The sequence below is a fragment of the Schizosaccharomyces osmophilus genome, chromosome 2 (genome assembly GCF_027921745.1).
Source record: "Schizosaccharomyces osmophilus chromosome 2, complete sequence".
Lineage (NCBI taxonomy): Eukaryota > Fungi > Ascomycota > Schizosaccharomycetes > Schizosaccharomycetales > Schizosaccharomycetaceae > Schizosaccharomyces > Schizosaccharomyces osmophilus.
In genome coordinates, this window is record NC_079239.1 from 1,032,686 (window position 1) to 1,055,942 (window position 23,257).

General features: G+C 38.4%; 12 protein-coding genes and 2 non-coding genes across 14 annotated transcripts; 6 read left to right on the top strand and 8 right to left on the bottom strand.

Annotated features, from left to right (window-relative positions):
* Window positions 1-28: 28 nt before the first annotated feature.
* On the bottom strand, window positions 29-700 carry cox18 (mitochondrial inner membrane insertase Cox18; the record flags this gene model as incomplete). Its single annotated transcript, XM_056181776.1, has 1 exon — window positions 29-700. One exon carries the CDS (start codon window positions 698-700, stop codon window positions 29-31), a length of 672 nt encoding a protein of 223 aa, XP_056038858.1.
* A 546-nt stretch (window positions 701-1,246) lies between these two features.
* Window positions 1,247-2,236, bottom strand: zta1 (NADPH quinone oxidoreductase/ARE-binding protein; the record flags this gene model as incomplete). The annotated part of the gene is made up of 1 exon (XM_056181777.1): window positions 1,247-2,236. The coding sequence occupies one exon, from the start codon at window positions 2,234-2,236 to the stop codon at window positions 1,247-1,249; it is 990 nt and encodes a 329-aa protein (XP_056038855.1).
* A 737-nt stretch (window positions 2,237-2,973) lies between these two features.
* ist1 (MVB sorting pathway protein Ist1) lies at window positions 2,974-3,896 on the bottom strand (the record flags this gene model as incomplete). The annotated part of the gene is made up of 3 exons (XM_056181778.1): window positions 2,974-3,381; window positions 3,435-3,515; window positions 3,564-3,896. 3 exons carry the CDS (start codon window positions 3,894-3,896, stop codon window positions 2,974-2,976), a joined length of 822 nt encoding a protein of 273 aa, XP_056038856.1.
* Window positions 3,897-4,654: 758 nt separating this feature from the next.
* On the top strand, window positions 4,655-6,466 carry dbp6 (ATP-dependent RNA helicase Dbp6; the record flags this gene model as incomplete). The annotated part of the gene is made up of 1 exon (XM_056181779.1): window positions 4,655-6,466. One exon carries the CDS (start codon window positions 4,655-4,657, stop codon window positions 6,464-6,466), a length of 1,812 nt encoding a protein of 603 aa, XP_056038848.1.
* Window positions 6,467-7,059: 593 nt separating this feature from the next.
* SOMG_02989 (transthyretin/hydroxyisourate hydrolase) lies at window positions 7,060-7,416 on the top strand (the record flags this gene model as incomplete). Its single annotated transcript, XM_056181780.1, has 1 exon — window positions 7,060-7,416. One exon carries the CDS (start codon window positions 7,060-7,062, stop codon window positions 7,414-7,416), a length of 357 nt encoding a protein of 118 aa, XP_056038849.1.
* A 1,142-nt stretch (window positions 7,417-8,558) lies between these two features.
* Window positions 8,559-9,614, top strand: SOMG_02990 (purine nucleoside transmembrane transporter; the record flags this gene model as incomplete). Its single annotated transcript, XM_056181781.1, has 1 exon — window positions 8,559-9,614. One exon carries the CDS (start codon window positions 8,559-8,561, stop codon window positions 9,612-9,614), a length of 1,056 nt encoding a protein of 351 aa, XP_056037391.1.
* A 1,884-nt stretch (window positions 9,615-11,498) lies between these two features.
* Window positions 11,499-12,539, top strand: nmt1 (4-amino-5-hydroxymethyl-2-methylpyrimidine phosphate synthase Nmt1; the record flags this gene model as incomplete). The annotated part of the gene is made up of 1 exon (XM_056181782.1): window positions 11,499-12,539. The coding sequence occupies one exon, from the start codon at window positions 11,499-11,501 to the stop codon at window positions 12,537-12,539; it is 1,041 nt and encodes a 346-aa protein (XP_056037390.1).
* A 221-nt stretch (window positions 12,540-12,760) lies between these two features.
* SOMG_20142 lies at window positions 12,761-12,832 on the bottom strand. Its single transcript has one exon. It is a non-coding gene; the product is annotated as a tRNA-His (tRNA).
* Window positions 12,833-13,441: 609 nt separating this feature from the next.
* SOMG_20143 lies at window positions 13,442-13,513 on the top strand. Its single transcript has one exon. It is a non-coding gene; the product is annotated as a tRNA-His (tRNA).
* A 157-nt stretch (window positions 13,514-13,670) lies between these two features.
* set11 (ribosomal protein lysine methyltransferase Set11) lies at window positions 13,671-14,816 on the bottom strand (the record flags this gene model as incomplete). The annotated part of the gene is made up of 1 exon (XM_056181783.1): window positions 13,671-14,816. One exon carries the CDS (start codon window positions 14,814-14,816, stop codon window positions 13,671-13,673), a length of 1,146 nt encoding a protein of 381 aa, XP_056037834.1.
* Window positions 14,817-14,829: 13 nt separating this feature from the next.
* Window positions 14,830-15,378, bottom strand: spc19 (DASH complex subunit Spc19; the record flags this gene model as incomplete). Its single annotated transcript, XM_056181784.1, has 3 exons — window positions 14,830-15,228; window positions 15,280-15,322; window positions 15,362-15,378. The coding sequence occupies 3 exons, from the start codon at window positions 15,376-15,378 to the stop codon at window positions 14,830-14,832; spliced, it is 459 nt and encodes a 152-aa protein (XP_056037392.1).
* A 451-nt stretch (window positions 15,379-15,829) lies between these two features.
* rpl3702 (60S ribosomal protein L37) lies at window positions 15,830-16,158 on the bottom strand (the record flags this gene model as incomplete). The annotated part of the gene is made up of 2 exons (XM_056181785.1): window positions 15,830-15,867; window positions 15,924-16,158. 2 exons carry the CDS (start codon window positions 16,156-16,158, stop codon window positions 15,830-15,832), a joined length of 273 nt encoding a protein of 90 aa, XP_056037395.1.
* A 906-nt stretch (window positions 16,159-17,064) lies between these two features.
* tea1 (cell end marker Tea1) lies at window positions 17,065-20,433 on the top strand (the record flags this gene model as incomplete). Its single annotated transcript, XM_056181786.1, has 1 exon — window positions 17,065-20,433. One exon carries the CDS (start codon window positions 17,065-17,067, stop codon window positions 20,431-20,433), a length of 3,369 nt encoding a protein of 1,122 aa, XP_056037394.1.
* A 202-nt stretch (window positions 20,434-20,635) lies between these two features.
* drs1 (cytoplasmic aspartate-tRNA ligase Drs1) lies at window positions 20,636-22,428 on the bottom strand (the record flags this gene model as incomplete). Its single annotated transcript, XM_056181787.1, has 2 exons — window positions 20,636-22,304; window positions 22,361-22,428. 2 exons carry the CDS (start codon window positions 22,426-22,428, stop codon window positions 20,636-20,638), a joined length of 1,737 nt encoding a protein of 578 aa, XP_056037397.1.
* Between the last annotated feature and the right edge of the window lie 829 nt (window positions 22,429-23,257).

Sequence of the window (23,257 nt, forward strand, 5' to 3'; positions counted from 1 at the left end):
AAAACCCCATATATTCTCTTTCCTAAGCTTAGTTAGGTTTTCCTTTTTTCTGTGCCTTTAGGGGACGCAAAACCAAACGAGGATCTCCTTGTTTAAACATATTCCGTAAACAGATATTTTGCACAAGGGAGTAAATAGCAGATGTCGTCCAGTACAACGATAAAGCTGTAGAAGTTTTGAAAGCCATGAATGAGACGGCAAAGGCGGACAGAATACCAGCTGTGTTGAAGATTCGCAGTAGCCGGGAATCCTGCGGCCTCCGAAGAATGGACATATTGGTTAGATAGGTACATGCTAGAATGGCCGGTAAAACTCCAAGTGGATCAGGCATAGTCAAGTCGGGAAACCAAAGCATGCCCTCAGTGGACATGCTATCCGGAGACACCTCTACGGCCTTACGAAGTTGAAAAGACGCAAAGGCGAACAAGGGTAGTTGCGTAAAAGGCAACGCGTAAAGCTTAACTGGATGACAACTAAGCCTCTTATATATCTTACTCCGAAACGTTTTATATGCTTTGTCGTCCGGGCATCTCTTTTTTGCTTCCTTTAACAAAGGTTGAACTTGACCATACCTGCGTGCAGTTTTTATGCTATAAATAGCTAAAGGCAATGTAATCGTGGAACGAAGAAAAATTGCCATCGCAGGAATTTCAAAACACCATGGCATATACGCATGGCAGTTTAATAACGTTTGCAACATTTTCTTCGCGGTTCACCGGCCAAGCAGGTTTTCTTGATTAATATTGTCTAATGAATGAAATGTTTGATTGACTTCGACACTTTATAAAGTAAAAGAACTGGTAAAAGCAAGGACTCTTATGCTCAATCCAATTTTTTTTAATTAGCGCGGGTAATGTCTTCCTTTGGATGGGCACGCGGTATTCATTTTATTTTTTGAAGGAATTTTCGTGTTTTGTTTTTTCAATATATATATGTAAGTAAGGAAAAATCCTTCGGTATATTTGATTTAAAGTATTTCATCCGTAATGTTGGAAAAACGCCTACCTTTGACAACATGGTTTCAACTGTTTCTGATCAATGATACTACCTTTCGTCGACGTGATTTGCTTTTGTAAATTGTCACTAAATTAAGAACTACGAATCGAAAAGTCGTCAAAACAGAACATTAACATTTGCACTTCACTCAATTGCCCTGATCCTCATCAAAGCAGATTGTAAATAACTTAAAATAATCTTTCAAATATATAAATTATCGTTACTCTTAAATTATATCAGTATCACAGATTTAAGCATCCGTCAAGTCTTCGTTACAAGAAAGCAAAAGTTTACCAGTAGTAGCTCTGCTTTGGAACTTATCATGAGCTTCCTTAGCCTCTTCTAATTTCCAAGTGTGATGGATGGCAATATTCAGCTTGTGTTTTATAATTTCGTCCCAAAGCTTGCTTGTGTAACGGTCAAATGTTTCTCCAGAGTCTAAATATCCAAAAAGGGTAGGACGAACAACTTTGATGCATTTAGAAGTAATCAAATTAAAAGGCACAGATTCGATTATTCCACTTGCATTACCAAAGGTTACAAAGGTACCACCGTTACGGAGTGAGCTTATGGACGCTTTCATGGTATCTTTGCCGACAGAGTCAAAAGAAGCATGCGCACCTTTACCGCCAGTTATTTGGAGAGATAAATCAACAACTTCTTGGTATGAGCAGGAAAACTCTGCTCCATTCTGAAGAGCAAGACTTCGTTTTTCAGGACTTGAAGCAGTTGCAATAACGTGCACACCTCTACGTTTTAACATTTGGCATAAAAGTAGACCTACTCCTCCTGCAGCCGCGTGCACAATAACATAGTCTCCACTTTGTACCGGATATGCTTGTTCAATTAGTGCCAGGACGGTTATTCCTTGAAGTAAAGAAGCAGCAGCAACCTTGAGAGAAATTCCCTCTGGTACCTTGGCGGCTAAGACGGGAGGAACAAGATTGTATTGACCGTAAGAACCAGACATCGTCAAGTAAACAACACGGTCTCCAACCTTGAAGTTTTTGCTGCAAGTAGGACCCACTTCAGTAACAATACCTGATCCTTCTTTACCGGGCACAGAAGGCAGAGGAACAGGATACAATCCGGTTCTGCAATAAGTATCAATGTAATTTATGCCCGCATATGCATCTTTCACTAATAGCATGTCTCCGTCAACTTTAGGGATTTCGCGTTTTACATATTGTAAGACGGAAGAGGGTCCGTATTTAGAGAATTCAACAAGATAGTTTGACATCTTTGGTTATACTCACTATGGAATGTTCAAGAGTCAAGGAACGTGCAGTATCCAGTACCTCGCAGTTAATATATAGTAAAAGGATGTTCGGAAAGCGGAAATTGCATTTGTCATAAGATATTACTAATGCTTTGATACACTCATCAGATTGCGGTAAAATATTACGGAAGAATCCTTTTTAAACAACGACAGTTTTAACAAAGAAAACTACTTTATCTACTTTAAAACAACAATATTATTTACGAAGTTGGAAGTACGAATTTTCAGATTGGAAGATTCGACTGATCTGGCTTAATAAATCGAGTCGTCGTTTATTTAGCTACTTCAAGTCACTGGACTCTGAAAATACTTATAGAAGACATTAAATAGAGTTCAATGTATACATATATAACTTTTTCAATCCATAAACTTACTTAGTGAACCAGATCCCTGGATGCTACACTATATATTTTATTAATTCTAAAAGCATCCAAATATGTATACAATTCATATACAGTTGTAAGTATATTTTCTCATTACAAGTGAGATTTCGTCTGTGACAGCATCATTAAATTATTTATACATTAGAGCAACATGAGATTTGTGTGGAAAAACTACAAGAAAAAAAATTGCTTGGCTTCCTAGAGAAGTAAAGTCAATAGAACTCGAAATTGAGACATGCAGCGATATAGTCGAATCGTATATTATTCGTAACTCATTCATTATGTTAGTAGAGGATGAAAGATAATAAAGAAAAGCTAAGTACGTTTCAAACTTTCTAAGCGAGCCGCTAATTCTTCAAAACTTGGCGGCTTATTCGAGTCGGGTTGTATTGGGTGAACAGTATTTTTCGCAGCAGGCGGAGAGTGAGAGCTGGGAGCATGTTTTGGAATTGTATGAGAGTTAGCAATCCCACTAGAAGGAACCCTAGATGCGGAAGAAGTAGACTGAGGGAGATCAGTCGTCTTGGATGCCTCATCCTGGGTTGATGATGGTGCTGACGTATCTTGAGACGATGGAGCTAATGGAAGCAATTCCTCTACTTCTTTCGAAGAAGGAATCTCTTCCTTTCGGTATTCTTCAGGGAAATACGTCCGTCGTAGTTCTTCAATATAGCCATTTACCAACTCTTCAGATGGAATAGGAGGATATAATAGCTTGTAAAACTAAATTCGTAAAATGTTAGTCCAAGTATAACAAACGGAGAATCTTGACTTACTTGCTCATCATTTTTGGATAAGTCAGGATCCGTTAGTTGAGTAAATTCCTTGCCATAAAGCCTTACTAAGTAGTCATGTACCTGTTTCATAAAGGTTAGTTTCTTGTTTTCATTTTCTTGCTGACCTACAAATTTTAACTCTTTAATGGGTAATTGAGGAGCTGCAGCAAGGACGTGATACAAAGACGATTTCCAAGGTGCTTCAGGTTCAAATCCACGTTTTTCCAATATAGAAGTACGATTGGCAAGAATCTCTGCATCTACCTGCAATAATTCAAGCAATTCCATGTATACATCTTGCATAATCAACGGTTCCACTCGAGCTCGAGCTAAAGTTGATGAATAGGTTTTTAATCCAAAGGCTACTGTTCTCCTCGCTTGTTTTGCAAGAGCCTCTTCTTTTTTCCTTAGAATTTCCAGTCTAGTAGCAGCCAATTTTAGTTGTAGTTGAAGTTTCGACATAATGGTTGCAGTTCTCTGTAAAACCCCGATGGCCACGTTTTCTTTTTGTTTTTGAAAAGATAGATTCTATTGTCTTTTTGTTTAAATCACCAGCAGATGTGCCTTTCAAGCGAGGCTCCTTCTTGTTGTTTATACGGTTTGGTCACGTATATAAGCTACATCTTAACGCTCTCTTCTGTTTTTAAATTTGGAATTTCAAGTCCGTTTCTTCAGTTCAAATTATTTTTAGTTTAATGTAAATTATATGAATGAGCTGGCCTCCTTCAATGCTGCTTTCTGAGAGTAAATAAAAGATTCAGAGATTCGGCGATGGCTTTGTGCTCCACGCCATAGTTTCACTACAAAGCTTCTCTAGCATGTTATAAAATAGATGCAGTCTGAAAACCGAGATTTTTAACCGGCTTCTGTCAACATGCCTGATCCTCCCTTTTGAGTTCGACTATTCATAATCATTATATTATAAACCGAGCAGGATTCAGTTACGCGGCTTTTCATTAAGCAAAAAAAAAGGAAAAGAAAGAGGAAGAGACGATATACGCCGAATTCGATCATGTCTAATGGCTACTTGAACCACTTATGGAGAACAAGAATAAAACGAAATTCAATTCATTTAATTTAATTTAAAAGTTAGAAACCTTTAGATGCTTGAGATGATTCTTTGTTAAACGCTGTGTCCTGTCTCATATTTTCCATTCTCATTTACTGAGTGTACCAACAACTGCCTTTCTTGCCATAATCTTCTTTCTGGGTAAACCAGAATGTCTGTAGAAATTGATGGAAATCCATCTTTTGACGATAAATCAGCAAAGAATAAAAAATTAAAAAAGCGGAAAAGAAAAGATGAAGAGAAAAATTCAGAGTCTGATGCTGCCACGTCAACAATTGAGCGTTTAAAGAAGTCAGCTAGTCTTTCCCAAGCAGCTCAACAGGAAATCAAAAAAAAGAGTGGGAATGAACCGGAAACAGATGTAGAAATGCAAGATGTGGAACAGAATATGCCGTTACATGACCTAACACCAATTCCTCAACCTGATATTGATGAACATCTAGAAGAAAAGTCTTTTTCTACTCCCTCTGTTGTTTCCTCTCTTCCAAAGTGGCTATCGCAGCCTATTTTGGTGGATCCTACTACTACTATCGAAGTTGCATCCCTAAACATCGATAGTAAGCTCGTGGAAAAACTGAATAATCAAAACATTACCCGCGGGTTTGCGGTGCAATCATCGGCTCTTCCATTGTTATTAAATGAAGGAAGAGACGGGCCCAACTATACTTATGGAGGTGATCTTTGTGTCAGTGCTGCTACGGGTAGTGGTAAGACCCTTGCATACGTTCTTCCTATCGTTCAGTGTCTAAGCAGGCGTATTGTTCCTCGTGTACGATGTGTTGTTATTGTCCCCACTCGTGAGTTAACCATTCAGGTTACTCGTACGTTTGAAACTATCGGTTCCTGTATGGGGCTTGGAGTTTGTGGATGGACCGGACAAAAGAACTTGCAGCAAGAACAATATCAAATGCTTGGGGGTTTAGATGGAAGTGGAAGCACAGTGGATATTTTAGTGACAACTCCAGGGCGTTTGGTTGATCACATACAAAACGACAATACCTTCACTTTACAGCACCTACGTTATCTAGTTATCGATGAAGCGGATCGACTTTTAGACCAGAGTTTTCAAAGTTGGGCTGATGTTGTTATGACAGAAATCGATCACCCAAAGTGTCTGCAGATGATGGATAACGAGACTTCAAGTCAAAAACAAAATGTAGCCCCATACTTCCTCTCATCATTACCTACCGCTTTACCTCATCATTTGGATTCCCCTTTACAAAAGCTTGTTTTTTCTGCAACCATGACTCGTGATCCATCTAAGGTTGCAACTCTTCGTCTGCGAGACCCCCGCTTGCTACTTGTGCAAAGCGAAGGTGTAGATATCGATGATGGAGAAGAGATTGAAGGAGACGCAATTATTTTTTCTGTTCCTCCTACCTTGAAAGAATATCGTGTTTCGGTCAGTGCGGAGAAGCCTATTCTTTTGCATCAACTTATCCATTCAAACAATCTCAACAATGTTCTTTGCTTTGTTAAATCGAATGAAGGTGCTGCTCGTTTGCACCGCTTGCTTGAGATTATTAATGGTATTGAAGGAAAAAACTACCCATGTGGTCTGGTTTCGGGTAATCTTTCTCGTGATGAACGGAAAAAGATGCTTAATGGGTTTGCCTCAGGTGAATTAAAACTTTTGGTATGTTCAGACTTGATGGCTCGTGGTATAGATGTTGCCAATATAGAGCATGTAATTAACTACGATCCTCCGTCGAGTCTTCGTCGGTATGTCCATAGAATTGGTCGTACTGCTCGTGCTGGAAGAAACGGCTATGCTTGGACACTTGTGCAAGACCACGAAGGTCATCACTTTTCGAAGCTAGTCAAGCATTTAGGAAGAACACTTCCTCTTCAACGCCTCAGTTTGCATCTGAAAGATTTGCCTGAGGAGAATGTCGAATTGTATGACAATGCTCTGAATACGCTTCGCACAGAGGTATACGAGTCACGGAAAAGCTCAAAGTAATACTGAATCTTTCGAGAGAAGAAAAAAACAAAACTATTGGATTAGAAACATATTTATATAAATTGGTTTATTTTGGGGAAATTAGTTTTCATTGCTAAGTTTTGTAGATTAATTCTATTTCACTTTTGGACGGATCCGGATGGTTGGAGAATGTCTTTGCATTAAAACATTTTATTGAACAGGAAATAAATAAATAAAAAATCATTTATTACGCATCATAACATCTTATATAAATTCTGTCTGCTTCCTTTCATATAAACCGGCTTGATATCTTCATACATTGATATAAAGCACTAAAACTAACTTTATGTGAATCGTAAGAAGAGTAAAAAAAAAAATTAACAAGAAAGAAGCCAGCAATTACTTTGGTAGCCGTTTTCATCTACCTTCCTACATGTCGGAGACAATCCATGAAATGATATCTATCGATGGGTATCAATTGACCAGGATGTCAAGGTAGATAGCTTTGAAAGAACACCGGATGAGGCTAGCGTAAAATTGTAAAAGGGTTGGAGCACACAAACTTTCCTTCTACCATTACCAAAACTTTTCTAGTCAAGAACTTGCCTGTTTATTGAGTGAATCTACCCAAGATGAATCAACCGGCATTTACAGCACACGTTTTGGATACAACTAGAGGTGTTCCTGCAGAAAATATATCAGTTTCTGTTTTTAAAATCAACCATTCGGGCACAACACTTGCACAAGAGCAACTTGCTACGGCGACAACCAACACCAACGGCCGTGTTGGTCAATGGAACGTACCATTGAAAGAAGTTGAATCTGGAATTTACAAGTTTCGCTTTGAGACAGGTCCTTATTATGATGCTCTGTCAGTGGAAACCTTTTATCCGTATGTCGAACTCACAGTTCATATTAAGAAGGGCCAACATTATCACATTCCACTTCTGCTATCCCCATTTGGATTTACTACGTATCGCGGCTCTTAAACTGCCAAAGACGCCAAACGATTTAGAAGCTTCTGTCCTAGCAACAACTGTCCTTGAAGGATCGGAATGACAAAAAAAATTGCCAATCATATGAACTAGAAATCAACGGAAAAAATATTCCATGATGGCCCATACAAACTGAAAGTATGACACCTGCGTGTTCAATGAATGACCAAACAGGAAAAACATTACCCGATGCTTGGTAATGCTACTTTGAGCTAGAAGACATCATTTGTTTTTACGAAAAGCTCAAGCGCTAGAATTGATGTAAAAGTTGCCAAAAGTTGTTTGAAAATATGTAGCGATAGGAAAAGATTATTATATTCTATATCCCTTTTCAAATGAAAACAACCTAGCAACAATGTTTCCATGGATGGTTGTTTCCCTCGTTTAAACACTTGACAATTCTACAGTGGATAACAAAAGTCTACTTTGATGTGCATGATGAAGCTGCTATAAAAAACACAACATCAAATTTTAAATTTTTTATGGCAGCATCCAGTGCGAACAGAGTGGAAAGGAGCTATGAATCTTTGTGATGCTGATTCCCCAAAAGATATGAATGAAACTAATAATCCACCGGATTTATTCAAAGATCATCCTATTTAATGCAGGGTTCGTTTGGAAATAAATCTTACGAATTCTTTATCATCAAAGAAAACCTCATAAACAGTCTACACTTGGGCCCTTTGGATAAGTACCCTTTCTGATCGTGTATATAAAAAACTTCCAGTTTAATTTTTTCATTTGTTTATTTTTCTCTCATATTTTATATTTTCCCAAATGACTCACCAAGAAATCCCTCAAATCTGATTTTTTGTGTCATATATCGGACGCAGATTTGAAGACAAGTCACTATCACACATCCTTTCATAATGATGCCCTATTTGATGGGATTTTGTTCAAAGATAAAAAGAGAAAAATTTCAAGGAAAAACGTTCAGAATTGGATAGTGAAAGTGATAAGCGCGTGAAAGTTTAGATTGTAAATATTACTTAAACAGGCGAAAAGAAAGACTTTTCCATTCGGCACTTTCTTTTAAGTAATTGGAATTCTTTTTTTTTTGGGATATTTTTGTTTGTGCACAACAAAAGTCTAGAAGTTCTTCTCACAATTTCCTTCTCTTATTCAATTTTGTCAAGATGATGTCCTTTCTTAAATTTCTTGTCTCAGCTTTGACTGTAACTTCTGCTGTGCTACCTGCTTCTGCAGGTCTCATCAGCAAACGTGATGTAGTCAAGCCTAAAGTGATGGTTATATCGATGTTTGCTCCCGAAGCTGATGCTTGGTTAAACCCTTGGAATGATTTGTATGCAAATAATATCACTGTTCCTGGTTTAAATACTCTCTTTCCCGAAGTGCACTGCAACACAGAACAGAGTGTATGCCAGGTTACAACTGGTGAGGGTAAATCCAATGCTGCTAGTTCGATGACGGCTCTGACTGTAAGTCCCAAATTTGATTTGTCTGAAACTTTCTTCATCGTCTCCGGTATTGCTGGTATAAACCCTTATGCTGCTTCTCTTGGTTCTGTCAGCATTGCCAAATTTGCTGTTGATGTCGATTTGGTTCAAACTATTGATCTCCGTGAACTGCCAAAACAATATCAATCGGCAGGCTGGGAAATTGGTACCGATCCTTATGGTGATGGCACTTCAAACAACGAAGTCGTTTACCCCACAACATTTGATTACCAAACCAATCTTTATCAATTGAACACCACCTTGATTGAAGCTGCGCTTGAAATTATCAAGGATGTTGTTCTTGAGGACAGTGAAAAGGCTGCCGAATATCGTAAGAAATACGAGGAAACTCCTGCTCAACGCGCTCCTTTTATTCTTCAATGCGATACTGCCACCAGTGACAACTACTGGGCCGGTAATTATATGGGAGATTTTGCCAGTAACATTACAAACGTCCTTACCAACTACACCGGTCATTATTGTACTTCCCAACAAGAGGATAGTGCTTCCCTTACCGCTATCAAGCGTGCCGCTGGTTCTGATTTGACCGACTTTAGCCGTGTCATTGTCATGCGTTCTGGTTCTGATTTTGACCGTGGCACCGGATCCATATCTGCTCTTGACAATCTGTTAAAAGGCAACGGTCATACTCTTTCTCTTGCTGCTGCTAACCTGTACCATGCAGGTAAACCTTTGGTGGATCACATTGTCAACAACTGGTCTTATTGGAACTAAGCGTGCTTTTCTTGGTATCTTCATTCTCTCGTTACCGCCCAAAAGAAAGCTTTTTAATTATTCTATCGTTATTATGTCTGTATTTTTTACTCTATTATGAATAAATCTAATCAAATTATCCCATAATACTATCCTTTCTATATGCTTTTATTGGGGAAAAGAGCATATGCAAATTTTGTCGCATATCCAATCGATAGTACCATAATTTTCTGAATAAAATTTGCATATGCTCTTTTCCCTTATAAAAGCATATGCTTACTGAATGGATTCAAAGATTAAGTGAACTTTTATGGAAGCATTATATGGTTGTAAACATGTGAATATGCTTGAGTACTTTGCTGAAGTGACTCGTTTGAGTTCATTGTTAGATGCAGTACCTGGTGCCAGGAAGCAAGTTTGATATTTGTGTCTAGTAATTTTAAGAGTCCACATTACTCTGCAACACTACTGAAGGGATTATTGTACATTAGCAAATTTTTATAAGCAAAGCTTCAAGCGTTGTTATCATTCTAAAAAATAAGCGAAGTATTGGAAACGAAAAAAAAAAAAAAAAAAAAGATCGAATACTGAAATTAGTAAAGCTCATTAGGTACAAAGAAAGAGACATCTTGAATTCTTTCCCTTATCCCCCCTCCCTTTTTTTTAGTAGCTATATAAACACAAGTCTAATGTTGACATTCAAAAGTAAAAACTGCTGCCCAACAAAGAAACTTGGTTTATACATCTATAGATACGATCCATAAATGCCAGTTACAATTTATGCACTGAGCCAGCCAGAAGCAATTAAAGAAAACCAACCCGAGTAAAAGTTTCTTGTTGAGCACTTGAGCAGTTTGATTACAATTTGGTAATTGTATTTTCCTTGTATGGCAAAGTAAGACAGGCATGAATATAAACCCTTCAATTGATAGCTTGAGCATCGAATCCATTTGGACGAATTGCTGAATTCCTTCCTAAGTCCCTATAATCACTAGCATATGAAGCTTTATAATAAAAAGGGTTACACCAAATTAGAAAAGAAAATGGAAAAAATGAAAAAAGACGTCTAGTCCATTTGGTTGTGGCACTCAGTTAAATCATAAATGAAAAGACAACATCACCGTTACAAACTCCCACGCCTTCACAAGATAAAGCATCTAGGCGGATTCCAATACGGCGTTTAAATTCTGGCATGTCTAACAAATGAGTTCATCTCCGGCTTTCTGTTACCGTTCGGAAACAGGCATCTTTCTTGACCATCGATTGGGAATAAACAAAAGATTTAGAAATTACTAAAGTTCGGATATCCATTTCGGCTAAAAGTCCTTGCAATTGTGCTTTTAGACTGATCCCTTCGATGTTTTATACAAAAACCGGAATCATAACCTGCAATCTCTTAATCCGTGGCTTGATGATGCTTTTCATTTATCAAGCTCTTGATCATCTACGAAAGACATTCCTATGAAATAGTATTGTTCTTTATTATTGCCAAGTAAAGCAAATTCACTTGCTCGTTTTTGCGTTTATGTGTTATATGTATGGATTCAATCTGTATCGAAATATCATGCCATGATATTTCTTCTGTAAGCTTCAATGGTATTTTTTTAAGAAACCTTGTGATGTAAACCCCTTTAGGAGGATTCTGTTTTTGGATCAGGCTTCCGAAAGGAAAACTGCTATCCTAAGATACGTACACAAAGTGTAATTCAAATAAAATGAAAAACATTTCTTCCATGAAAACTGATTCGTGGACCCGCAAACAGAGATCCACTGGATTCGGGTATTGGCACAATGGCATGCCACTTGGAAATTATAAAAGGCGCTCTTCTGGCAACTTTTCAATAAGATCCTAAGCAAAATCAAAAAGTAAAGCGATCTCTGTTTTCCTCGTAACTTTTCTTCGAAATGTCAACTAACAAAATCACTTTCATTACCAATTGGGAAGCAACTCCTTATCACTTGCCAATTTTTGTTGCTCAGGCACGTGGTTATTTCAAAAATGAGGGCATTGAAGTCGCCATTTTGGAACCAACTGATCCTTCAGACGTTACTGCTTTAATCGGCTCTGGCAAGGTGGACATGGGCCTCAAAGCCATGATTCATACATTGGCTGCAAAGGCTCGTGGATTTCCTGTTACTAGTTTTGGTTCTTTACTTAACGAGCCCTTCACCGGTTTGATTACCTTGAAGGGAAACGGCATTCATAACTTTAAGGACATCAAGGGCAAGCGTATAGGTTATGTCGGTGAATTTGGAAAGATACAATTAGACGACTTGTGTAGTAAGTTTGGACTTTCTCCCTCGGATTATACAGCTATTCGTTGCGGAATGAACATCGCTCCGGCCATCATTAGTGGTGAAATCGATGGCGGTATCGGCATTGAATGTATGCAACAAGTACAGCTCGAGAGATGGTGTATTTCTCAAGGACGTCCTCGTTCTGATGTTGAAATGCTTCGTATCGATCGACTCGCGGAATTGGGTTGCTGTTGCTTCTGTTCAATCCTCTATATTGCTCATGATGACTTTATCGCGAAGAATCCCGATAAAATTGGTTCCTTCTTACGAGCTATCCGTTCTGCTACTCTTTCCATGCTTGAAAACCCTGTACAGGCCTATAAGGAATTTACAAGCTTCAAACCTGAAATGGGTCTTGAGCTGCACCGTGAACAATTCGAGCGATGCTTTGCCTATTTCTCTCGCGACATCTCCAATGTCCCAAGAGACTGGAACAAAGTTACTAATTATTCGAAGCGTCTCGGACTTGTTCCCCAAGATTTTGAACCAAATTGTACGAACGGATATTTGACATGGGAGCTTGACCCCGATGAGAAAGATCCTATGGGCAAGCAAGAAGTTATCGCTGAAATACAAGACGGCATCAAGGAAAATGGTGGAGTATTTAGTGGAAATCCTCTTCGCTACGTCGAACCTGCCACAGTATAAGCGTGAACATTATGAAAGCCTATATACTCTTTGTAGTCTAATGAATTATATCTTTTCACATTCTTTTCTTGTTTGTATGCACAAGTTAATGCCATAATATAGTGGGACCAAATCGGAATAGAAAAAATACCACGATTCAATCGTTGAAATAAATACTCTAGTACCTTAGTTTCATTTTATTGTTGTATAGTTAGAAAATAAGGAAAAAGAAAAAAAGATTTTGCCCACACCAGGAATCGAACCTGGGTCGCATCGGCCACAACGATGAGTCTTAACCACTGGACCATGTGAGCTTGTTGAGACTCTACAATTAGAAGCATTATTTGTAGTATCTTAGCACATGTCAAATTTCTTTTGTTGTTTAATTACTGACAAGTTACTGTATCCTGCAATCGAATTTACTTTTTGATTGGTTTTTATAATAATTGATGCTGAACTCGGCACCAGAATTATGCACATTTCAAGGATTTTAATGCATAGGACTATTGGAAGCTATTTACTAAAGAAGCCTCAAACTTGATAGTTGACAATTTACACAAACTCTTTCATCACGCGTATGTTATTTCTCAATTCAATATGTGTAAAATAGCAGCAAAAATACTACAATTAAACAATGGATATATGGTTTTCAATATTCATTCTTCGAATGAATGAATATGTAGACGCCTAAGCTAAACAAAATTCATTAAGGTAATCCGGCATTCGATAAAATTTGGCAACACACTTTGCGATTAGAGTTTCACTTAATGATATATGCCCGTTTAAACAGAACACTATCATCCAAAAACTGGAATAAAAATGAAGTAAAAAAAAAAAAAATAAACAAAAAAATCTCAGTAAACACATAACATTTCTGTCAAATTGCAGTTATTTTTATTTTAGTAAATGCTACTATCATACAAGCTCACATGGTCCAGTGGTTAAGACTCATCGTTGTGGCCGATGCGACCCAGGTTCGATTCCTGGTGTGGGCAAAATCTTTTTTTCTTTTTTCCCTATTTTCTTTGGGGAAGATAAAAAGACGTTATTTCAAAAAAATAGTCAGACATTAATACAGGAATGCGCAACTCGAATATGCAACTAGAAGTAAAGGGTGTCTTGAAGTCAGCATAATATATAAGATTAACTATTTTAATCTAAAGGACTATTCAATAAGTACTTTATGCACCTCTGACGATCTTTCCAAAGCTGCAGAATACATTTTTGCATATAGTTCTCGCTCTTTTGTTCATCCAGTTTGCCAGCCTTTTCTTCAACGACTTTCAAAAGAAGGTTTAAATATTTATTCCATAATTCTTGAACCATAGGGAGTTCTCGGCTGCCGTCTGAAAACCCATTCATGTATTGCAATAGCCTTCTGGTGGCATCACAACTAGAGTCTAATAAATCAGTAGGATTCGATATAAGCATGACCCGCAAAGCAACTAATGTGCGAAACGAGGGACCATCCATAGAAAAGGTATAGTCGTTCCAGTAGTAATGGCCGTCTAAAAACTTTTCTTGCTGCTCCGTAAAAGAAAACTCATTGTCCAAATTAAAATGATTGAATGGATTTATACTTAAGCAAAACCCATACTCAGAGAATAACTGGTCATTTCCATGGCCTCCGTAGCGCAAGTATAATTGCTCGTCTTTTTCAATAGCACGCTTTGCTATGATAGAGATACCAGTGCGACTTCTCTGTAGGTCCGTTTGTGCATCCAAAGAATGATTGAAATATTCAAACACGGGTGCCAATGTTAACTGTTCATCAACCGAACTTGGGGATATCTTATAGTATAAACATCTGGTATTTACGCAAAGCCAAGCCCACTGAAATACTGTCCAGTCCACCTTCTCAAACTTTGATACATTCTGGTAATCTTGTAATAAGGATTGTTTCCTTTCAAGAATTAGCTTTTGTACATCTTTGGGCACATTGGGCCACAAAGGATCATCCGCAGAGAGCATTACCGGATGCCATGAAAAGTCCTGCGGCAACGCTTCGATGTAGTATGGCCATTGATCCATGCCAGTACTCTTTCCTTTACATATAAGCCAGGATAGAAACTGAAAGGAAGTTAACTGTTTCGCAAATGGACAACTTGAGTAAGTGGTTTTGTTAATTAACACATTTCTAGGTAAAGAAAGCAAAACTTCGCCTGCTTCAATTCGTCCTGCACTTGTAATACAACTTCCGGCGTCTGGGATCACGGAAAACTGTAAGAAGGGATGAACGCGAGCACCTTGTTCCTTTACCCATGAAACTTCTGTAAGAATTTTCGAATTCCAATTCATGAGAAGCGGCGATTTAATATCCTCGTTTTTGTCGCAGCTGTAAATCGTATCTTTCTAAAGTATACAACAATTTTTGACGTTTAGCTATCGTTATTTTCAATTGATCAGTGGTGTCTGAATTTAAAGGTAGTGCAGTTATAGGAGGTCGATTTTTCAGCATATCCAGACGAGCTTCTTGTAGCTCGTATTTTGTCCTTAAACTATCTTCTTGCCGTTGTAGTGAGGATATGGACTCTTCTAGTTTTTGGAAAGCCTGTAGCAAGTAAGGCTTTATGGATTCATCAAATTTTTGACGACGTTCTTGGAGTTGCTGCTCGGATATCAAACGAAAGTGTCGCTGGACTTTTAAAACTTTTTTGATTCTTGGGAAGTCATGTATTCCTGAGTCTAGGGTGACGATGCTCGAGGAGAGCTAAGCTATGTTAGTAATGCAGTTAGGAATACAAACACGTAAATCACATACTGTATCTATGCTAGCTTGTAAGGAATTAACACATTGCTCTAAACTAATAATTGTTAATACAATCTTCGGATTCTTTTCTTACCCATCCAAATACGACATATGATTTGGTGGTACGGGGTGAAATAGGACAACACAGTAATCACTCAGGTATTACGATAATATGCACATATCCATAAACTAAGGAAGTAGAATAAACTCTTGGAGCATATGAATATCAGTCTTCACGGCTGCTTTAATATAAACTTTTAATTACCTCAATTTTGTCCAGAAACTGCCAATTTCACAGTGCTATGCAACTTTAGGACTCACGAGTTACGACGAATTAGTTCTTGCTCTGCAACATCTACATTGCTCTATCTACTTGGTTTTAATGTAGCCTAAATTAATTCCACAATCTTACAACGTGATAAGCAAACGTTCTGTTTTTCTTTAAAAATATACATAAATAAACGGCACCAAGAATAAATACTTCTCAGGAAACAAAAATTTGCCGCTAACATATTCTTACTTCTCATATAGTATAGGCATAAGATATTTTTATTGGGTCCATCTATGCAGAGCTGACAGCAGCACGCTTGGTACCAGTTTCTAATTAAGTGTTAATAAACTTTCTCATCTCGTTTTTAAATCAGTTTTCTGCTTACGGAATCCATTAACGAAGCTACGGTGAACCTTCTTCATGTGTTCCATACGACCGGTACCGGTGGCTTTTCTTCTCTTAGCCTTGGCACCCCAGTTGAAGCTACGAGTCTTGGCAGAAGGATAACCGCAAGAAGCACAGGTGCTCTTTTGCTTATGGAAAGAGCGCTTTCCACAACGACGACAGAGGGTATGGGACTTGTTGCCCCTTTTTCCCATAGAAGATGTACCCTTACTCATTTTTGGTGTTTCGTTGAGGTATAGATTTGTTTTTCCTGAAGCGTATGTTTCGACCTAAAAAAACAGTCACGACAGTTAGGGTAGGGTATATCTTTAAGCTGCTTCGTTTAACTTAACCAGAAGGTAACAGTAGTAACATCCATAACTTTCTTGATTTCAGTTATTGTTTACACTTGCTCAGTACCCAAATGCAGTTCAAAAAGGGCCTTTGAAAATAATAAAATAGTGGGAAAATATAATTGTGCATTTTAATTTGGAATGTTTGAAATTTTGAAATTGAATTTCAACGAAAAGATTCGTACTTTAGGCAATGGATGTGAAACACTTTTTTAAGCGTATCACAAGCTGGTTCAGCTGATTTATTTTTGGGTAACGAAGCATGCTAGGTAATTTTTGAAAAATAATTCTCTATAGGCTGTAATTTACAATTCTCCGAAGTATAAAAAACGCATACAGACGCGCGTGAAGAATTCATTTCTTTGAAATCGTGTCTTTTTGAATGTAATTTTCTTCAATGCTTAAACTTCCTTCACGCTTCAATTTGAAAATGCTCTTCACCTTTATATTGGCTTTTTGCACATTCAAACAATGTAAACACTACTCTCGTTCGTTCTAAGCATAAACCTCGATTTGGAGAAGTTTGTCACCTACGATGTTACTTCCTTTTCAACCATCGCAATAAGCCAAAGACAAACGTGTGAAGTTTGAATACCGGTTTCTCTCGTTTTTTCTCGCTTTCTGGTGAAAGCTTTAATTTTTTGTACCTTTTATATTTAATTTTTTTGGTTACCTTCTTTTGACGAAGCTTTTTCGGCTTTGTGTTTTCTTTACACTATCTGGTGTAGACTCTGGGCAAAATAGGATCTTATTAATAAAACTACTTTATGAGTTGATATTATTTAGAATATGGCTTTTTTATTCAAGAAAAATAGAGCTGGCTCTAATCCGCTGAATAGATCTACTACTTATAAGAGCTCTGGATCCTTGAGGGAATCTCCTCCTTCTAGTCAGGAAGCTGATTTAGAAACCAGTAGCATTTCTTCTTCAGAAATGAAGAAAACCCACCCTTCAAATGGCTCTAGTTTCACGGTTTCTCCTTGGTCGAAGTTGACTATTCGCGGGTCTTCACATGTATTGCCCCGGTATTCGCATTCTTCTCATCCTTTTGCTGAAGGGGGGCAGGAAGTGTATATATTTGGAGGGATTTCCTCTAACTCTGAAGCAAAAAATGATCTATGGGTTTTAAACCTTGCTACGAGTCAGTTTTCAAACTTGCGTAGTACTGGCCAAGTTCCGTCTGCAAGGCTTGGCCATGCTTCAGTCCTTGCTGGAAATGCTTTTATCGTTTTTGGTGGTCTTACGAACAAGGAGTACATAGATCACCAAGACAACACCCTCTATTTATTGAACACTTCATCCTTACGTTGGCAGAAAGCCTCGGCGTCTGGGGCCCGTCCATCTGGGCGCTATGGTCATACGCTTAGCATTTTAGGTTCCAAGGTTTGGCTTTTTGGTGGCCGTTTACTTGACTATTATTTTAATGATCTTGTTTTTTTTGATCTGAACAAATTGAATACCCAAGAATCCAGATGGGAATTAGCATCTGTTGTTAATGATCCTCCTCCTGCTCGTGCTGGTCATGTCGCTATAACTTATTCTGATAAATTATACATAATCGGTGGTACCGATGGCCAGACCTATTTCAATGATCTTTGGTGTTTTCATCCAAAACAAAGTGCTTGGTCAAAAGTAGAGGCTTTCGGCCATCCCCCTCCGCCACGAGCAGGGCATTCAGCTTCGATTATAGATGATGTCGTGTATGTATTTGGAGGAAGATCATCCGACGGTTCCTTTTTAAATGATCTATATGCTCTCAAAATCTCTACTAAGCAATGGTATAGGTTGCTTGACTTACCATTTGCGCCATCTCCTCGCTCTTCTCATACGCTAACGTCTACCGGCCTAACTTTGGTTCTAATCGGCGGCAAACAAACGAAAGATGTCACAGATTCCAATGTGTATATGCTAGATGTCACTAGGTTTCGTCTAAGTAAAGTACTTCCCAGCTCGAGTCGCCAGAGAAATGCATCATTCTTTACCGGGTTAAATGGCAACAATAGTCAGCCCTCTCGAATACCGTCCCTAACAAATACAAAGATATCTCGCATCCCAGCAGCTGCCAATCAGTCTACTATTACTAATAATTCCATGAATCCCAAAGCTCCTGTTGGGCGTTCTCCTTCATTTAAGAATAATCAGAGTTCCGCAGATGCTTCGTATGGTCCAACGAAATTGAATCCCTCGTCTACTATGGATCCTAAAAATACTGACAATAGAGCAAGTGAAGATGATGTGTCAGTTTCTAGCCAGTTCAATAAGTTAAAGTTAGAAGCTGAAATGCCAGTGGAATCACCATCGTCAGTAACACCCTCCCTATATTCGTTAGATACGACAATAAACCATAGAGACAGCCTACATGAAATGGGTAATGATTTAACAGAAAAGTCAGTGAATTCAGTCTCCCTAAATTCAGAAACTGCTGACTCTCAGCTGCTGGACCATAAGGAGATGGACACCGATGATGCGATGTCGAATATGAATGTTGAACGTAAAACAAAGAGATCGCAAAACAACAACGATTTTGGTATTTTCGCGGAGCAATGTGCAGCTTTGACGAAAGAACAACTCGTCAATTGGTTCAAACAAAAGATTTATGAAGTTTTAAATGAATCCACTATAAAAATTGAGACTTTGAACGAGAAAATCAAAATTTCAAATGCTGAGAAAAACGCAGCCCTCTGCGAAGCAGCTTTGTCTAAAGTCAATCCTAATAATAAACAGGATGAGCCCAGCAAGTTTCTATTGTCTGAAAAAAACAACATTCAAAAAGTCAGTAGCGCTCATATAATGCAGGAGAATGTAAGCTTGCATAAGACGCTGGAAGTCATGCGGGAAACTTCTACAGAATTAAGTCAGCAAATGGACGATCTAAGTTCATCTAAAAAAGTCCTTTTAAAAGGATTGAATGACTTGGAGAAAGAAATTTCTGAAGAAAAGGACAAGCACCATGCTGCCTCATTACAATTGTTAGAACTCGAGTCCGTCTATCGCGATCGTGAGTCTTTGGTAAGAAGTCTGGAAGAGCAATTGGTAGACCAAACAATGCTTGTTAATAATTTCGCTTCTGAAAGAGATTATTATAAGGAACGATCTGCCGGATTTGAAGATACCATTAGAGATTTGGTACAAAGACTAGAAGCTACCGATATGCTGAATATTTCTTTACATGAATCCTTAAGCAATGTGCAGACGGAGAATTCTCAATTAGTTGCGGAAGTAGCACTTTTGAAATCGGAGCTTACTAAGAAACAAGCTATCATTGATTCCAATACTAATATATACTCCAAGTTGGATGTTGATAGGACTACCTATGAGCGGAATTCAACTATGGCAAACGCTAATTTGACATCGACTTTGGACAGTCTTTTGGAAAGTGAATCCTATAACCGTAACTTACAAGTGGAGGGTCTACGCCAACAGTTAAGAATCAACAATGCTAAATTAGAAAAACGGGAAAAGCTGATTAATGCTAGTAAATACATTGAAGATGGCTTAAGATCAGAGCTGCGTGAAGCTTCTGAAAAAATTAATGCATTGGATTACCATACGATAAGCCTAAAAGAGGAGAATGGGCATATGCAAGTTCAGCTAATGAACGCTTTAGAGCAAAGGAACAACGGTGCTAAGCAACTAGTGAACTTGCGTATGCAGTTAGCTAATACGGCATCTGAGCTAGATGTGGTAAAGCTGAAAATACAAGCCACGGTTGCTGCGTTGGAGGAATCGAAAGATGCTAACCCTGAGGCACTTTCAATATTACGAGGTGACTCCTTTCAATTACATGAGCTGTTCAAACAAACTTGTAGTTTTGTTGATTCTTTCTCTTTGGTTAAACGTTGTTTTGCCGAATTTGATAATAACTTTCAGAAATATGTGGAAACTTCTCAGTTGATGAATAACAATGATACTGAAGATGAATCTGTGAGATCTAATGAAGCTGGTCATGAGGTCCACATGGCTAATATATCGTCAGCTCTTAATGCCGTTACGGATGCTATACGCTCTTTGGAGGAAAAATTCAGCCACCTATTTCAACACGCGACTTCAAATTCAGAATTGGAGCGATCCGATGAGATCAAAAAAATAAAAGAACAGACTAACTTCATTAAGGTTCTTCTTCGAAGTCAAACCGATGAGTTAGCACGAATTCAATAGTTGTTCATTATGAGGTTAATTTAATTTACGATCTTACAAATTATTTGCGTTTAATATGTCAACCTTTTATTTCACCATACATTTGGCACTAGACATTATATGTGAGTATTGATAAAACAACTACCAGAGCATGTGTATAGAGCTTTAATCCAATTCCATTTGTCAAATGACTATATAATTTTTATTAAAACGAAATGAAACTTTAAGGAAGGAGGCGCTTGGGATCGCGAGGGAAAGCACTTGCCAAACGAATGTTGGGAAGATTAAGGAAGAACATCAAAACGCGTTCTAAACCGATACCACCACCAGCATGAGGAGGACATCCTAAAGCGAAGGAATCAATATAAGCTTGAAGACCGACATCAGGAGCGATACCAAGAGCTCTCATTCTCTCAGTCAGCAACTCGGGATCATGGATACGCTGGGCACCAGACATGATTTCTTGACCCTTCATGAAAAAGTCATAACTATTAGAATAACGAGGGTCTTCAGGATCAGGCATGGTATAGAATGGACGAACACTACTAGGGTACTTGTCAATGACATAAAAGTCGGTGTTATACTTTTCACGGACAATTCCTCCCAAAACACGTTCCTCGGGAGTGCTGAAGTCATCAAACTCAGGATCCTCACTATAACGGAATTCCTCATTTTTAGGAGGTTCTTGGCCAGGAGTGAGCTGCTTACGATAACCAGCTTCACGAAGGAGTTGAACAGCTTCCTTGAAATGGAAACGAACACGTTCAGAACCAACAGGGAGGACAAAGTCTTCCGAAGAATACACGTTGCGGACCAAAGCAATTTGACGGTTATACTTCTCCTTGAGTGTCTTGAAAATATGCAAGAAGAGGTTTTCCAAAAATTCCACAACTTCGTGATAGTGCTCGTAAAAAGCCATTTCAAGATCAAGACCAGTGAATTCAGTCATGTGACGATAAGTGTTGGATTCTTCAGCACGGAACACAGGACCGACCTCGAAAACACGCTCACGGTCAGCGGAGATAAGCATTTGCTTGTAAAGTTGAGGAGATTGGGAAAGGTAACCTGCACCCTTGAAGTAAGAAATTTTGAATACATTTGCACCACCCTCACTAGAGGCACCAGTCATTTTAGGGGTATGAATTTCGTTAAAAGAGTTGGCTAACAAATACTCACGGAAAGCATCACAGATACCAGATTGGATGTCGAAGATGGCTTGGTTGGTAGGACTTCTAAGGTCTAAGACACGGTTGTCGAGACGAGTGTCAAGTAAAACTCGAACAAACTTGGAGTCACCTTCTTTGGCGTTTTCTTCGGATTCACGAATTTGTTCTTCTGAGCGATCGGCATCTTCGACAAGGAAAGGAAGGTGCTTCTTGACGGGAGAAACGACATAAACATTGGAAACATGGATTTCAGCATCTTGAACGGTAGCACTCTTGATAACTTCAGGACTCTTTTGAACGGTACCTTCTATTGCGACGATAGACTCTAATCCGATGCTGCCGCACCATTTGACCATGGGCTTGCTAATAGTGTCCTTATTGACAACTACCAAAGCTTGAATAGTGTTGTATTGTTGGCGCAAAGAAAAAAAGCACATTTTGTTGCCTTGAAGACGTGAAGTGTATACTCTGGCACGGACCGAAACCTTTTGGCCATCCTTGGCAGCAGAAATATCTTTGATGTCCGTATAGACACGATTTCCACGGGAAGTGGAACGGTTTAATGGTAAAACACCATAGCGTCCTTCAGAATAATCGACTTCAGAAGCTTCGCGCTTAGACTTTTCTTCATTCTCGCGAGCTTCTCTTTCAATTCTCTTTTGCTCCTTTTCACGCTCCTTCTCTAACTTTTTCAGGGCTTTTTTTGACAATGGCTGTCCATCTTCTCTATCAACACATTATTAGTACACAGATTCACTTTCGTTTTCATGTCGCAAACTTACCCAAGGATAACGTCCTTCGCGACTTCCTTTTTCTCTTCGAGAGCGAGGTCTTGTACTTGTTTTTCCATCTCGTACTAAATGACTTCAAGTGTTTGGAAAAAGTCAACCTTTGGTGTTCACCTCTCCTCGAGTTTGGTGCAAAATTGCAGATACAGATTTTGGGCGTATCAGTAAACGAGACTATCGATACCGAGCGTTTTACGTATCACGGTATTATGGTGTTTTGGTACATGTCACTATCGTGTAAACAAAGAAATTTCAATTTAAAAGAAAAGTATCCAAGTTAGTCATAGAACCCGTACATGGATGAATAGTTTAATAACATAAATGAAGACAATGACTGTAAACCGCTTGGCATATGTTGATACCTAAGGAGGGTTTGCCAAATTGATACTATCCAAATTTCGTTTTCTTTATGTAGACTAGACGTTGGAAAATGATATTCAAAAATTTATGGCTTATCTTTTCAATTTTAATATTATTGAAGTATATAAAGTTCTTTTTCCTTTTTGACTGACAAACAGGGTGATGGAACAGTTTGTAAATTATGTTAATACAAGGATAAACCATTCAGCCTTTTTAATGAACATCTCAGCAACACCGGATTTAAAAGTCAATGAAGCCACCCAAAGAAACGCGAACTAAAAACTTTAGTTTTATTGGAACCTTGTGCTCCTTTCTATGAAAGACTTTCCTTGATTTATGTATCGTATCGCTTCCTGGGTAATATTTGCTAAAAACTACATAAGCATTATGCTCCTATAAACGTTTCCTCTTCGACCATGCGACGCAAATGAAAAGAATATCCAAATCTAGTGTCATATTTGTTTATCTATCTTAAGCATACTTATGCTTTTACAAAAACAGACAAAAAATTTACTTCCGAGCGTTACCTGG